General features: G+C 44.1%; 1 protein-coding gene across 18 annotated transcripts in view; it reads left to right on the forward strand.

The window, feature by feature from the left end:
• Positions 1-14,979, forward strand: part of LOC135921341 (uncharacterized) — a 1,279,318-nt gene that overhangs the window by 345,612 nt on the left and 918,727 nt on the right. For 7 of the 18 annotated variants that reach the window (XM_070524807.1, XM_070524806.1, XM_070524809.1 and 4 more), the window contains exon 3: positions 368-498. The exons of the other annotated variants lie outside the window; for them this stretch is intronic. In XM_070524807.1, coding sequence (XP_070380908.1) covers positions 427-498 — 72 coding nt within the window. In that variant the 5' untranslated portion in view covers positions 368-426. The remainder of the gene's footprint in view (positions 1-367; positions 499-14,979) is intronic. 18 annotated transcript variants of the gene reach the window in all.

The following is a 14,979-nucleotide window of genomic DNA, read 5'->3' on the forward strand; positions in this document are numbered from 1 at the left end:
AGGTGCAAACGAAACCCAAATCTTCGCATTTAGGCGTGCAGTGCTTTTACCAATCGAGCTACTGCTGCGTCGTTTTCCCATCCAGATTCTCAGTTGTTCATGCGTACACTAGATTTCCATATGGGTGTGCAAGCCAGCGCCAGCCTCACGGTCATGGCGGCGGAAGTAGGAAAACAGCGGTGCTGAGAGTAACAGAAAGGGTTACAATGGAAGGGAAGCACAGTCAAATGAGAGAGAGAGAGAGAAATGCGAGCTCAACGTTAAGTTACAAAAGGCTCTATGTCCTACCCTTTGTCGCTTGTGACATGTCGCTTCGTGCATTACGGTTGTGAAATTTCATGGATGTCCCCTGAATGTGTTGCAACAGGAGGCGCTGGAGCATTGAACTGAAGTCGAGGACGACAGCGAGTCAGCTGGCGTGATGAAATGAGAAAATGTGGAGGCGGACGACGTAATATTCCGACGCAAGACAGGAGCAACAAAAGATCGCTGAAAGAGGTACACTTCCTGCAAGTGCACATACATTAGATTGCTGTTGCTGCTGCTGCTCCTGCTTTTTATGATAAAGGCGATGATTTCATCCTATGTGGCAAACGCAGCTATCGTGTATACTTCAAATGGGAATAACACAACAAGAGGCGCCCACAGCCAGAAACGAGAAGCAGATTCCGTGAGTACCGCTGGTTGTAACGATAAGGTAGAAAGAAAGATAGGTGGAAAGAAGTTTATAAGCAGCGCCTCATGAGTCGTCCTTAGTGGACGACTCAAGCAAGAGAACCGCACATTCGCATTCATTTGACACGACTTCTGCTTATTTCGTGTGGTTTTTTTTTCCACGGAGCCTCTTCTCCAGCACGCGTGTCGCATAGAGAACAATGAGTCGGAGTGTACTAGTTCCGGGCACTGCAGACACACGCTATGTTACGCGGCGATATCGTTTCCGCCATTCACATATTTTATTTTGCTTGGGATTTGTTTTGTTCTGGCTTAGTGCTTTTTTATATCGTTGTCTGCATCATGTAATGAAAACGACGAGCATTATTTTGCCTCTATCAGTCTCTGCAGCAAGCATTTTATTCAGTTTGCGTAATAATTGCGGTTGCGCTTACGTTATTGCTTTTCTCATTCTGTGTGCCTCCATTTGTCCCTTAGCTTTTAGACCTACATCTCGATATACAGGTGTACCTTTTGGGCCTTAAACAGTGTAGAAAGCAAATCAGGTTGGCTCATGGGGGATAGTGTAAACACAGTAACCGATTCAGGAATGTCGAAAATGTTACCACATGAAATTCCGGGACCTTAAAATTCATTTAATCGAGGTATTCGCGACCTTATTGTTCTTCTTCTTGTTCTGAAATAGCAAAGGCACTTGTTTATGTGTTTTCATTTGTTTTCTTCTTTCTGTGGCAATTGTGTGTAGTTTAGCGAGTGCAATGCATCACCTGTAATGCTCAAAAGGGTCCTCATTGACAACTGCATAAGGTCACGTATATTCGATAAAGATTGTTTCTTTGTGCACGCAAACTCCAGAATTGATGTCACTGTGCTCTTTTCTCTGATCGTTCTCTCTGTTATGGACATCAATTCGAGCAAAATTATTAAGGGAGAGAGCAGCATTAGTCGGAGCCACCTATTGGCACCAACGTGTTCTTAGGTAAAAAATTATGAAAACAAAAGAAATGAATCTGGTTACACTGCGCGCACTGCCTTCCCGCCTTGAGTAGGAAACGGACAGCGCGCATTGTACGCCCAGACCATCCATCGGACTCGCGCTGTCACGTATCCCGCCATCTACGTGCCTGGTCAAAGTCTCACGACAATGTCACCGGCGGGGAGGTGGCCCCTCGGGTGTCGTCCTGAAAGGTAGTGTAAGTTGAGCACAGTGCCGCTATAGGATGAATGGCGCAATCTTTTGTCTGGTTCCCATTGAAACCAGAAGAGGCTGGTGGAGCAAACCACAGGGGTCTCCTAAGTGCTTTCGACTATTTGGACGGCTTGTAGAAGGTGGCAATGGGCCCATGACAATAAATCTCGTTTTGCTTTTCTTATTGCAGAGCGTGTACGGAGTGGTGAACCTGCTAAACTCAGTGCAGAAGTAACATATAATTAGGTAAATTAGCTCAAACTAAGACTTGTGTAGGTATGAAGCAGATGTGTGTGCTTGATTTTTATATGCTGCTGTACGTAAATGATTTTAATTACTGAGCACGAGGAAGTGGTAATGAAGGTAGGCTGAATATCTAAAGGGCATGCGAGCAATGGAACACTGCGGCGCAGAAATTTGGTCATATAAGTGATGGTAGGTGAGGCAACGCCACAAACGGTGCTTTTAAGTTATTCCTACTGCTAAGATGTCGTATGCAAAGGGTACGCACGATAATTTACCCGGGAGATAGAAGAAACCTGTCTCCTCTGTTCCTTTTGGTGGTTGCCAGAACAGTTTGAAGGCAGTAATGAAACAAGTAACGGCTGCTCGCTTCTAGACAAGCTGGGTGTATTCTGAGGCAAGCACACGCAAGCATTCCGCCAAAACAGCCTCCAGCAGACGCAAAGCCAACAACAACAAAGAAGCTTCCACCGGCAACGAGATCGTAACTCTGTTGTACCTCTCCCGAGCTCTCATCATGAAGGTTGGGCGATTAAGGTTAGGTGATTATGGTTAGGCGAACGGCCTCTACTGCAGCTCTGAGCTCCCAATTAAACAGGATTAAAGCTGTCCTAGCGCTGCATTTCGTCGATGCGAACCACACTGCAAAGCTCCCTGGACACAAGGCAGATAGATCTACCGTCAGTTCTTGTGGCCTTATGTTTCAAGAAATGTCCTTTGTTTCTTGCGCGTGAATAAATGAGGAAGATTTACTTCTATATCACTCGTCAACATTTGAGGTGAACAGCTATCACCGCCTTCATTCATGGGCACCAAGGGAGGAAGATTTAGAAAGGAAATTTTCCTTGGCAATCTCCAAACTTATTCAGGCTATAGGCCGAACGAACACCAACAGGCCCGTTCAAAATCGTAATGCGGAAACTTCTCTACGTGATGGTGAAATGCGCTGTACATGCTTTATTAGGTGTGCTTGTTTATATATATATATATATATATATATATATATATATATATATACATATATATATATATATATATATATATATATATATATATATATATATACATATATATATATATATATATATTTGTGGCGCCTCCTGTGGGCCGACAGCGCCTCCGGAGCCCACTTGCTAGTGACAGACGCCCACGCACGGTGAAGCCCACCCTATTAACTTGCCCGACAAAACAAAAGTTTTCGTCACCACTACCCGCGCTTTCATCGGAACTCCTCAACTTGCAAAAGCGCGTGACCTACGCCACAGAAGCGAAAGGCGCGAAAAAACCAGCAGAGCGCTTGTTATTCTTTGTAGAACCAAGTTTAGTGCTCTTGTTTCTTTGCATCAACCCTGTTTCTAAAGCACATTTGCAAGCTTAGTATGAATCAGCTCAGAACACGTTCACACCCTCTTTTTTTTTCTAAAATTTTTCTCGTGAGCAGTATTAGCACTTTTCTACGTTTGGAGTCAGAAATTAATTCTGGGGTCATCATCGTCATTAACTTGTACTTATGTTCACTGTATAGGACGAAGGCGTATCGCCGCGATCTTCGATTACCCCTGTCTTGCACGAGCTGATTTCCTAATTTCATCACTCCACCTAGTTTTCTGCAGTCCTCGACTACACATTCATTCCCTTGGCCCCCATTCTGTAAATCTAATGGTCCATTGGCTATTTACCCTATGCATTACAGGGCCTGCTCAGCTCCATTTTCTGTTTATTTTTGTCTTGGGGTTCCCTGGAACTTTGGCCACCCCCGTTTGGCCACTGATTCTGATACACCCGGCTTTCTTCCTGTCTCTTACTCTTATGCCTAATTTTTTGGCACGTTATACCCCAAACGTTATCAACAAACTTAGGCGTAAATTGGGAGGTAATACATGCGAAACACTTGATCTGATTATGAGCCACGCTGTAGTGGTGAACTTCGGATTATTTGCAACACCTGAGCTTTTAACGTGCCTCCAATGCATAAGCTCCACTGCACGCCACACAAAGTGCCCTTCTTTGAGAGCACGTTTCCAAATCGTTTTCTTTTTTCAAGTCCTTCAATAGATAACACTTGGTAGAAACAGTGTGCACTTCGCATAACAAAATATCTAGTAGCAAACTTTAGCTTATCACGGAATATCAGCGCCCGGCAGTGCTATGGCCCTTTTTTATTTTCTGTGTAATCTTTGCGAATGTCATGCTGAGAGATCCACGGAGTTTTCAATATAGAAGTGATCCATTCAGACTATACTTTTCATCATTGTAGAGCCGAACATTCATAACGGAACATACCTAGTCCTTCTTGTAGGCGCCAAGCGGTCTCATCGAACAGTGGTGCCAGAGTCTTTGATATACCTACCCAGTCGCGAATGTATTGTGGCCCATGTGAACGTGCAATAAGTTCTTTGAAGAACGACGCGTATGTGCACGTTCTCACATGCTCAGTTGTTCCAATGGTTGATATGGGATCATGTTCTGCCGTCAGAGCAGCCTGATGTGCTGCCCATTCGACCACGGACTACCCAATGATTCATCTTAGGCGGGAAAACGGTTGCACACAATCACGGAGGAAAGAAACAATATAGAAGAGGCCTTGACGTTGCGTTTATGCAGCCGGAAGTGCAACCATGTTAGTGGTGCCATCTCCCTTTGCGTCTCCAATCAGCACGCCGGAGCAGATGGGCGCGCGCTTTGAACTTGCGTTGGTACGAGTCACCGGAAGTGCGTGCTACGGCCACGCGCCAGAAGAAAACCTACGAAACTTCTACAAGAGTTTTAGTGAACCAGAAGCGCCCCTGTGTTTCTCCGTAGCACGTTGAAGGCGACGACAAATACCCGTCCCCTGATTACGTGAGCGTGTCTGTTGCTGGCTGGCTCATGAGCACAAAAAGCCAACAGAGAATGTAGCCAAGGAAGTCATCGGGGGAATTACCTGTAGTTGAAGTCGTAATGTGGAAACTAATGTAGGGAAGATAACTTGTCGCTCGCAGCAGCCGAACCCATAACTTCCAGATTACGCGTGCATTGCGCTACCAGTTGTGCTAGGGCGACTGCTATCAATTCGTCCTCTAACATGGATGTTTATGTTTACTTCTCACCAGTCCGCTGGCGACAATGTCGTGCTGCTGGACAGTACCGAACGTACGTCGACTTTAATTGGTTGTATTGTTTAGTTGCTGGTGCAAGTGCAATCTAGGTCAAGTATTACAATGCCATGAGGCGATTTTCTGTGCCATTTTCCCTGACCAGACACAATGAATGCACTCCCCGGAATCGAAACGCGAAATCCTCTGGCACCATTAATGGTTTCTCTCAGGAAACAGGCCATCGGGAACAAGGACGAGCCGAACAACTGGCCACAGTGCCATAAATGAAATGAGAATGGTGGGATCGATCACTAACGCTCAATACGTGACCGCTCGGGCTGAGAATGGCAAGGCGTGACTCCGTTCTGCAGCGAAGTTCAGGGCCCCGATACGCACACTTTTCCAAGTGCTATCGTTTCGAGATGAAAGCTAACTCCTATAGCTTGTAATATTGCCATTGTAATACGGAAACCGAAAAGTCCAGTAGCTGTGCTTGTATTGGTGCTCGGAGGACTTCATTGGTGTGATAGCTGAAAAGGGCATACAGACCGGTTCTCTGGAGCTTTGAAATTATAGTTCGAAATAAGCTCTCGTTACATAAAATGTTAATCACTGAAGTCCTATTGGCGAAAGGACCGTTTCTCGCGTACGATCCTTAACAGTTGTTCAACTACATCTGTACAAGTTTTCGCTAGTTTGTTGAAAAATGAAGGCGATAATTGTTTCTTACTTGGAGAATTGGGCTTCCAAAGCTTATGTATATATTTACGCAAAAGTCGAACTTTAATTGCACATATTAAAAGCAGAGTGCTGTTTCTTCGTCATGGCCACTGTTTGGTCACAACGTTGCCAATATTTGCTCATTTTGAGGGGTCTGAAAGTTATGCCTTTTCATTTATTTTCTCCAGCACAGAGTGAAAGTTCATTAAACTATCGCACCGTTAACAACCTCCTACACGTAGTGTCGTTAAGCTAATGGATGAAACTGGGAGAGGCCGAAGTTTCTGTCCCAACGAGAGGGATTTTCTGCGATGCCTAACATTGAATGTTGTATATGCAGCCAATGATGTCTTAAAACTGCGAGTAAGTGCTAAAATGCAGTTTTTCAATCCAGCAGGATTTCTCTACTTATAAAACTAGTAACTACGTATTGAAAGTTGACTTAAAGTAATATCCCGGAACGGAAACTGCACTGTGAAGACGCAAATGTTTTTATATGAAGCATCAAGTTCGTCCTCCCAAACCTGTATAAAAGGGGCATTTCAACGTTTCTAGATCGTATCTAAAGCTCAGCAAAGGCAATGAACTCCAGCCATCGCTCACAAGTTTCTGCTATTAAAGCGTCATAAGTGATATAAGTGCTGTGATGTGGTGTCTACTTACGCAGCGATTAGTGTACACATCCACTTCCTACTCTGATACAAAGAATGGGGTATAAAGAAAGTGAATGCTGCTCTGGACTGAACTTCCAGAGCAGAGAGTACTATTCATTTGAAGAACTGTTATCCTTTTACTTTCTTGGTTTATTTATTTATTGTTCAGCAAGTGAAATTCCAGAATCTGGTCGCAGTTTCCACGGTGGTACGTGCGAGACAATGAGGGAATGAAAAAAAAAGTGGAAGTAAAAAAAATGGTGACAAAGTCTGACCCCAACTGTTGCTTCCTAAGTCGGGTTGTGATGTTTTAGAGGCACAAGAAACAATGCCTCAGAAAACACATTGGCGGTGTATGCATCTTTTGGGGCTGATCGGCTACGTTATCGCGATTAGCTATCTGTGGTTTGATACCTTCGTAATTGGTAATGGCATGTTTAATACGTTATGAAGAACAATATAAACACAGCACATTCAGACCCCGCAGGGGCGTCTGCGTCAGCAGGCGTTTGGTGTGTGGCGACACCACGGACCCGAGCACACGAGGGTTGGACCCTCCCGCGTGTAGCCGTGCGCGGCTTAGCCGTGTCCGGGGAAAAGGGGATCCTGGGGGTTGAGCCAATGCCGGGTGTTTGGACCTTTAAGGCCCCCCGGCGGAGGCAACACACCCCTTTGGCCTCTGCTTCACATAGACGGCACCCCCGGACTGACCCACCCGGGGGAAATCGGCAGTCGCCTTTTCCTGTCCTCCTCTCCAATCTTCGTCTTTCTCTCCCACTTTTCCATCTTTCCTGTCTTCTCTTCACTTCTAATTACTTCCGTATTTCCTGGCGGCAAGGGTTAACCATGTGTATCTACCCAGCCTTGGGTACATATATTAGGTTATAGCGGCGTTGTATAGCTGACGTCTACAGGTATGTTCATAACCTCGTAACGTCCCCTTGTTGGGCTCGGTGGTGGGTGGCTACCATCGCCGCTGAATATTCTAAGAATACATGGCAAATGCATTCCCCTCCCTTGCAGATCGTCCTTACAAAAGAGGGCGCACTGAAGCAATCTTCGATTTCACTTTGAAAACCAACGCAGAAACGTTCCCACGCTACCATGTGATCCACAGTGAAGGATCTCTGCCAATGAGAAAACTATCCCCATTCCTAATAGCAAAATGCCTAATAGAAAAAATCGGAAAACAATACAAAGCTTCAAAGATGTCAAGTGGGGACCTCCTCCTTGAACTCAAAACCAAAGATCAAGTTGAAAAGCTCGCTGATCTCACCTGTGTGGGAGACATCAAAGTCACAATCTCAGCACACCGTTCGCTTAACACAAGCAGGGGCGTAATATCAGAAGAAGATTTCTTAAACCTGAGTGATGAAGAACTCCTGGAAGGTTTCCAAGAACAGAATGTAATCAAGGTTCAAAGAATAACTCTCCGAAGAAATAACGAGCAAATCCCGACCAAACACGTTATACTTACCTTTGGTACCAGTATTGTACCTACTACACTTGAAGCAGGCTATCTGAAGATCAACGTAAGACCGTATATCCCGAACCCGAGGCGGTGTTTTAAGTGCCAGAGATTCGGACATACATCGCAATCATGCAGAGGTAAATCGACATGTGCAAAGTGTAGTGCCAATGACCATCAGTCGGAGAACTGCAATGCTGCTCCACACTGTACAAACTGAAAAGGAGAGCATCCAGCATATTCAAGATCTTGCCCCTGCTGGAAGAAAGAGAAAGAGGTAATTGCAATCACAGTGAAAGAAAAGATTTCCTTTTATGAAGCAAGAAAGAAACTAGCACACCTACCTCTAACAACCTACGCCAGTGCGGTGCGGCAGGGGACAGCACCGCAGTGGTCACAGGAGTCTACATGGACCGCAGTCAGTGGCCCAGTAGTAACTCCATCCGTCCCCTTGGTGGCAGCAGCCAGTGCTGCTCCATCATCATCATCACAGACGGGCCTGCAGACCCCGGTCACACAGGGTCCCAGGCTAAATCGAACTCCCAGGCCTGAGAAGCGCGTCTCAGCGCCCGGTTCTCGATCATCCAGCGCCTCGGAGAAGGTTATGGATGTCGACACCAAAACTCCGGCGTCATCGACACCAAAACATCAGCGCTCCCTGGAGCGCACTAAGAAAGACAAACTCACGATAACTACGCGAACAAAGGGACCGGTAACCTTAACGGTTACCGTTCTTCCAATAGTACATTCCCACTAACAAATGTCACCTGCAATTACTTAGTACATATATGTAAATTACCATTCTCATTCTGCCACTATGGCTTTTATCGTACATTGGAATTGTAGAGTACTGATTCGCAATCTAGGTGACATTAAAGACATAACGAAAACCTTTTCGCCAATCGCATTTTGCCTACAGGAAACAAACTTAGGCCCTAAACACAGTCAATTCCTTAGAGGCTTCACCGTTGTCCGAAGGGACCGCGAATGTTCCAGCCGTTTGTCAGGAGAAGTAGCAATAGTCGTGCAGGGCGGCACTCCTACCCGAAATGTCCCATTAAATACATCTCTAGAGGCCGTAGCTGTCACCATTCTATCCTACAAAACAATCACCATCTGCTCACTATACATTCCACCCCACACACATTTTACTATAAAAGACTTAGAAAATCTAAGAGATCAGTTACCAGAGCCATTTGTCTTGGTAGGAGATTTTAACGCTCACTGTACTCTTTGGGGCAGTGTCAAAACTGACCAAAGAGGGCAACTCGTTGAAGATTTTATTCTTTCAAACGATATCTGTCTTTTAAACTCAGGTGCGCCAACTTATTTCTCACCGACTTCTCGCACTTTTAGTTGTTTAGATTTATCTTTTTGTTCACCCTCTCTTTTTACTGATTTTAAATGGGAAGCTCTCGACACGTCATATGGTAGCGACCACTTACCCGCACTCATCAAACACCTATCATCACCACAAACCCTGGTAACTAGACCACGCCGATGGAAATTACAGCTCGCTGACTGGCAGGTTTTTATGCAGAACGCGAAACTGGAAAATATCTTTTCGCCAGAGCTCAGTATTGATGAACTTAATAAAAAAATCACCGAACTCATAATCACAGCGGCAGAAAAGGCGATACCGCAGTCTTCCGGCATTGTGCGCAAAAAGCTAAATCCTTGGTGGACAAACGAATGTACTAAAGCCAAAAAAGAACAAAATAAGGCCTGGGGAATCCTACGAAGGTACCCCACTTATAACAATCTTCTAAATTTCAAACAGGCCAAAGCCAAAGCACGATATATTCGAAGAAATGCAGAAAAATTTTCTTGGCAAAAATACATATCTTCAATCAATAGTACAGTCACATCAAAACGAATGTGGGACCAGGTGAGGAAATTTAGAGGAGAGTACTCATCATACACTATACCACTACTTACATGTCCAGGCACACAAACAACACTACAGGACCAGGCCAACTTATTAGGTGAACACTTTCATAACATATCCAGCTCAGCAAACTATTCAAGTACATTTTTAAAATATAAAGAATCGGCTGAGAAAGAGAGGCTGCCTACCACTGGGGCTTCAGCTGAAATGTACAATAAACTCCTCACAATACATGAACTGAACAGAGTTCTCTCTGCTGGTAAAAAAAAACGGCAACAGGTCTTGACCGTGTGCACTACACAATGCTGGCACACCTATCCCAAGCGTTGGTAGGGGCACTTCTTAAATTTTTCAATAAAATATGGGAGTCTGGGGTAATGCCCACAGATTGGAAAAAAGCGGTAGTAGTGCCTTTTCTAAAACCTGGTAAACCAGCTACATCCGCTAGCAGCTATAGACCCATTGCACTAACAAGTTGTCTAGCCAAATCTTATGAGAGCATTATAAACATAAGACTAACATTCATCCTAGAAACAAGAAACCTAATAGATAAACACCAGTGCGGATACCAAAAGGGCTGTTCCACCACTGACTATCTCATGCGACTAGAGCATGAAATACGTGACGCGTTTCTTCACAAGCAATACTGCCTCGCGGTTTTCTTTGATTTTGAAAAGCCATATGATACCACATGGCGATACGGAAGTTTGAGAGACCTGGCTGACATGGGAATTCGCGGAAGAATGTTAAGTTGTCTGTGCGATTTCATGTCAAACCGAACATTTCAAGTACGTCTCGGCACAATACTCTCGCGCACATTCACACAAGAAAATGGCGTTCCTCAAGGTTGCATTCTTAGCACGACGCTCTTCATAGTCAAAATGAACTCTGTAAATAAAGTCATCCCACCATCAGTTATGCAATCAATATATGTGGACGATTTGCAAATAGCTTGCCGCGCCTCAAACCTACCCACCTGCGAACGACAACTACAAATAACAATAAATAATCTTACACAATGGGCTGATAAAAATGGTTTCCGGTTCTCAACACACAAAACTGTCACAGTTCTCTTTTCGCATAAGCGAGGGTTACACTGCACTCCAGGTCTCACTTTACATGGTACAACGCTGCCCGTCAAAGAACACTATACATTTCTAGGCGTAACGTTTGACACTAAACTGAACTTCCTGTCCCACATTAACGCAAATAAAATTAAAGCAAATAAAGCGCTAAATATCCTTAAGGTCTTATCACGTAAGCACTGGGGATCTGACCGAGCATGTCTATTACGTATATACCGGTCCCTTGTACGTAGCATCCTAGACTACGGTAGTGTAGTTTATGGAGCAGCTAGGCAGTCCTACATTAAGCGACTTGATCCGGTTCACAATCTTGGCCTACGACTGGCGAGCGGTGCCTACAGGACATCGCCTGTACAAAGTTTATACGTTGACGCTAATGACGCACCGCAGAGCACAACTTACACTTTGCTATGTACTAAGAATTCGGTCATCACCACAACATATATGCTACAACATCGTAACACAGTGCCAATCACGAATACACTACACAAATAAACCAAACATGATTCGGCCACTCATCTTAAGACACGAACAATATTGTCAGACCTATGATGTTCCTCCCGAAGCCCTGCAGGTTGCCGAAAGGCCAGCAAGATTGCCCCCGTGGTGCAATTTTACACAGCTGTGTGACTGGACGTTAACACATATAAAGAAAAAAGACATTCCACAAGAGCATATAATACAAGAGTTCCGAGCTATCCAAGAAAAATACAAAAATTACACAGAATTTTACACTGACGGCTCTAAAACACAAGAATACGTAGGTGTCGGGATCGTAACAAAAAATTGGGAAAATAGCATTCGCATAAATAATTTTTCTTCAGTCTTTACCGCCGAAGTTTATGCTATATGGATGGCAGTTAAGAAAATTACTTCCGACAAGCAGAAGAATGCTATCATTTATACCGACTCGTTAAGTGCCCTAAGAGCCCTTAACTTAAACTCCGCGTCTGAACCCCTGCTTGGCGATATCTTAAACATAGTATTTAACAAGAAATACGAAGGAACCATACGATTCTGCTGGGTCCCAAGCCATGCTGGGATAGCAGGGAATGAAGCTGCAGATAGAAGCGCATCCATGGCAGCGCACAAAAGCATCACACACATAACACTTCCATACAAAGACAGCATCAGAGCGGTTCGTAATGCCTTTGCATCAAAATGGCAGCAAGACTGGAACTCATGCGTAAATAACAAGTTACATATAACTAAACCCCTGCTTCGCGAGTGGAAATCATGCACACACCAAGAACGGTTCTATGAGGTAATGTTATGTCGACTTCGAATTGGACACACGCATCTAACACACAACTTTTTACTTCGAAACGAAAGTCCACCAACATGCGAGAAATGTCACGAAACGCTCACAGTAACCCACATCATTATATCATGCCCACACACTGAAACACAGAGACAGAAACATTTCAAAAATCTGTATCACTTACATATACCTCTGCACCCTGCCTTAATATTGGGCGATGACCCACTAGTGCCATTCACTAACCTGTTCCAGTTTTCAGGTGAAACCGATTATCTACATCGACTTTAAGGTAATACAGCTATAACTACCTTAACATTAGATCTTATACTGTCCTGTGACTGGCGCAGCATGGCCTTAGTCGCCTTTGCGCCATTAAACCCGAATTAACTAACTAACTAACAGCACATTCAGAGGCCCATATTCAAAGACCCAAAATGGCACCAGGGAGGTTCATTGAAGGGCAACACGTACCAACTGAACCATAAAAGAAATACGGGGAGATTTGAACATGTATATCGCAAAGTGCATCAAATATCAAAATAATCCTTGCCGTATGAAAAATTGAGTTTCCCATTACAATCGAAAATTACGACAATGGAGCAGAGCAGGAAACTGTAAGCCCTGCTTTTGCTTTACTGTACATAATGCGATTAGAAATATTTTTGGAGGGGGGATTTATGCAGACATTTAAAGCCATATTTCCCCCAGAGTGGCCCAAGTTGTCTAGCATGCGCCATTAGGTATTTGCTGGCTACTGTCTTGTTGTCATGTCGTCTCTCGTGAGTCATCTTTTCTATATTGATCTCTTCTCTACTTTTTCATTTTGTTACAGAAATGTACGACGCAAGCTGCTCACTCTACACAGAAAAATTAACGTTTCTATAACCTTGAATAAATGGCTCCGACAACGTCTCCATTTACACAAACCAATGTAGTGATTTCAATCTTTCGTTGGTCCTCTTGATGCAAATGGCGGTTCGCATTAGTCATGGAACAGATCACAAGCTGACCTTCAAGTAATGCCTTCATTTGGTCACTCGTACAGTCGGTCGGTTGGCAATGATAGGCTTTTGGTCGCAAGCCACATCTTCCACTCATGCGACCACTGCCGCTCGAATGACGTGACGAAATAGTGGATGCAGGTTACGCAGATCGGTGCGCCTGTCCAGAGACGCAATCAGGCACCTAAATTTACACGTGGGTTCAACGGACGTTCGAAGCGTCTGAACAATATAATGTGCAGATATGGATGACCCCCGACACAAAAGTGTACATTACCTTCTCCGAGGAGAACCCTAAATCTTTGCAGAGTTGAACGCTAGGTATGACAGTTAAACTAGATTTTTCGTTTTAATAACAAACATTAAATAGATTTAACGTATAGAAGTGAGTGCTCTTAGGACACTGTAATACATTGTTTACACACTGTAAATGACGGAATGAACGTTCATGTGAAAACTACTTCATAAGGTTAAACTTGGATTTCTCTCGAATATTGATATTATGCCTCATTAAATCCCCAAAACAAAGACTGACGTGTATTCTTACATCTCCTGTGTCCTAGTTCATCAAAAGGGAAAACTCCGCCTACCAGTCTCACCACCAATCTATCTTAGCGGACAGAGGCTCATATTTTAACAGTGGAATTAGGTTAAATATAATTTCACTCCAGTCATTTACCCCGCACCTACACCACAATGTTACGCGAAGAACGAGTCAATAAGACGAGCAACTATTTACAGGTTATATTTACAACAGCGGTTGCAGCGCTGACTGGTTATGTTCACAGCGTGAGCCCAGTTCGGTCTTCCTCCTCTTTTCTCCAGTGATGAAACCCACGGGCCTCGTTCAAACAGTCAAATACCACAGGCGTGTAGCAATATTTCTGCACTGATCATTTATTTGACCCTGCTATAGAGTGCATTTCTTTTTATGAATAATTTTGGCGTGATTGTTGGAAGACGTGGATTTGTCTTAAAGTTTTTAGCTGTCTTTAGGTTTAACTATCGTTTCTTATGATACTTGCCCTTGCTTTGCTGCGCACGTAAGTCTACTTCTATGTGTATATAGGTTAACGTTCCCGAATATATTCTTATATTCTTCGAATGCAAGTAAGCGCTTTGTCCTGTCTTTCAGCCGGCTCCCTGTTTTGTGCCGCTGTAAGTACTCGTGATTATGTCAATGGACTAACTCCTTTAACCATTTCGCTTAACTTCTCTTTGCTGCTCAGCTTATTGTGCTCGGGAAAGAGACAGACTGTTGGTGGTATTTGACCTTTCCTGTTGGTGTCATGTGTGAGGTCGACGTAGTAAAATACACAATCTGGAGGAACTTAGTGCGGTTCGCTTGCACATGCGTGGAGAAACTTTAGTGTACTTGCATAAATGAAAATGGAAGATCGCGCTACACAAAGACAAATGTGGACTCACTAGAACTGCATTGTCTTTATTGTACAATGGTTGCGCGATTCGCAGGCAATTCGAACACCGGGTCCGGGAGTCACTCGTGAAATACAGTTTCAAACAAAATGTAAAATTCGTAGGTCTTATACAACATCTCACATTATTAGCTGTAGCAAAGAAGATTTCGTGAAACTTTAAGGCAACGTGATACAAGAATAATAAACTTAAAGCTCATCGCATCAATCTACGACTTGCTCAGGTGCCGTTCCGCACTTGATCATCAATTGACGCTTCAGGTGCACCTGCAGGAAGCTGTGG

The sequence above is a fragment of the Dermacentor albipictus genome, chromosome 9 (assembly GCF_038994185.2).
Source record: "Dermacentor albipictus isolate Rhodes 1998 colony chromosome 9, USDA_Dalb.pri_finalv2, whole genome shotgun sequence".
Classification (NCBI taxonomy): domain Eukaryota; kingdom Metazoa; phylum Arthropoda; class Arachnida; order Ixodida; family Ixodidae; genus Dermacentor; species Dermacentor albipictus.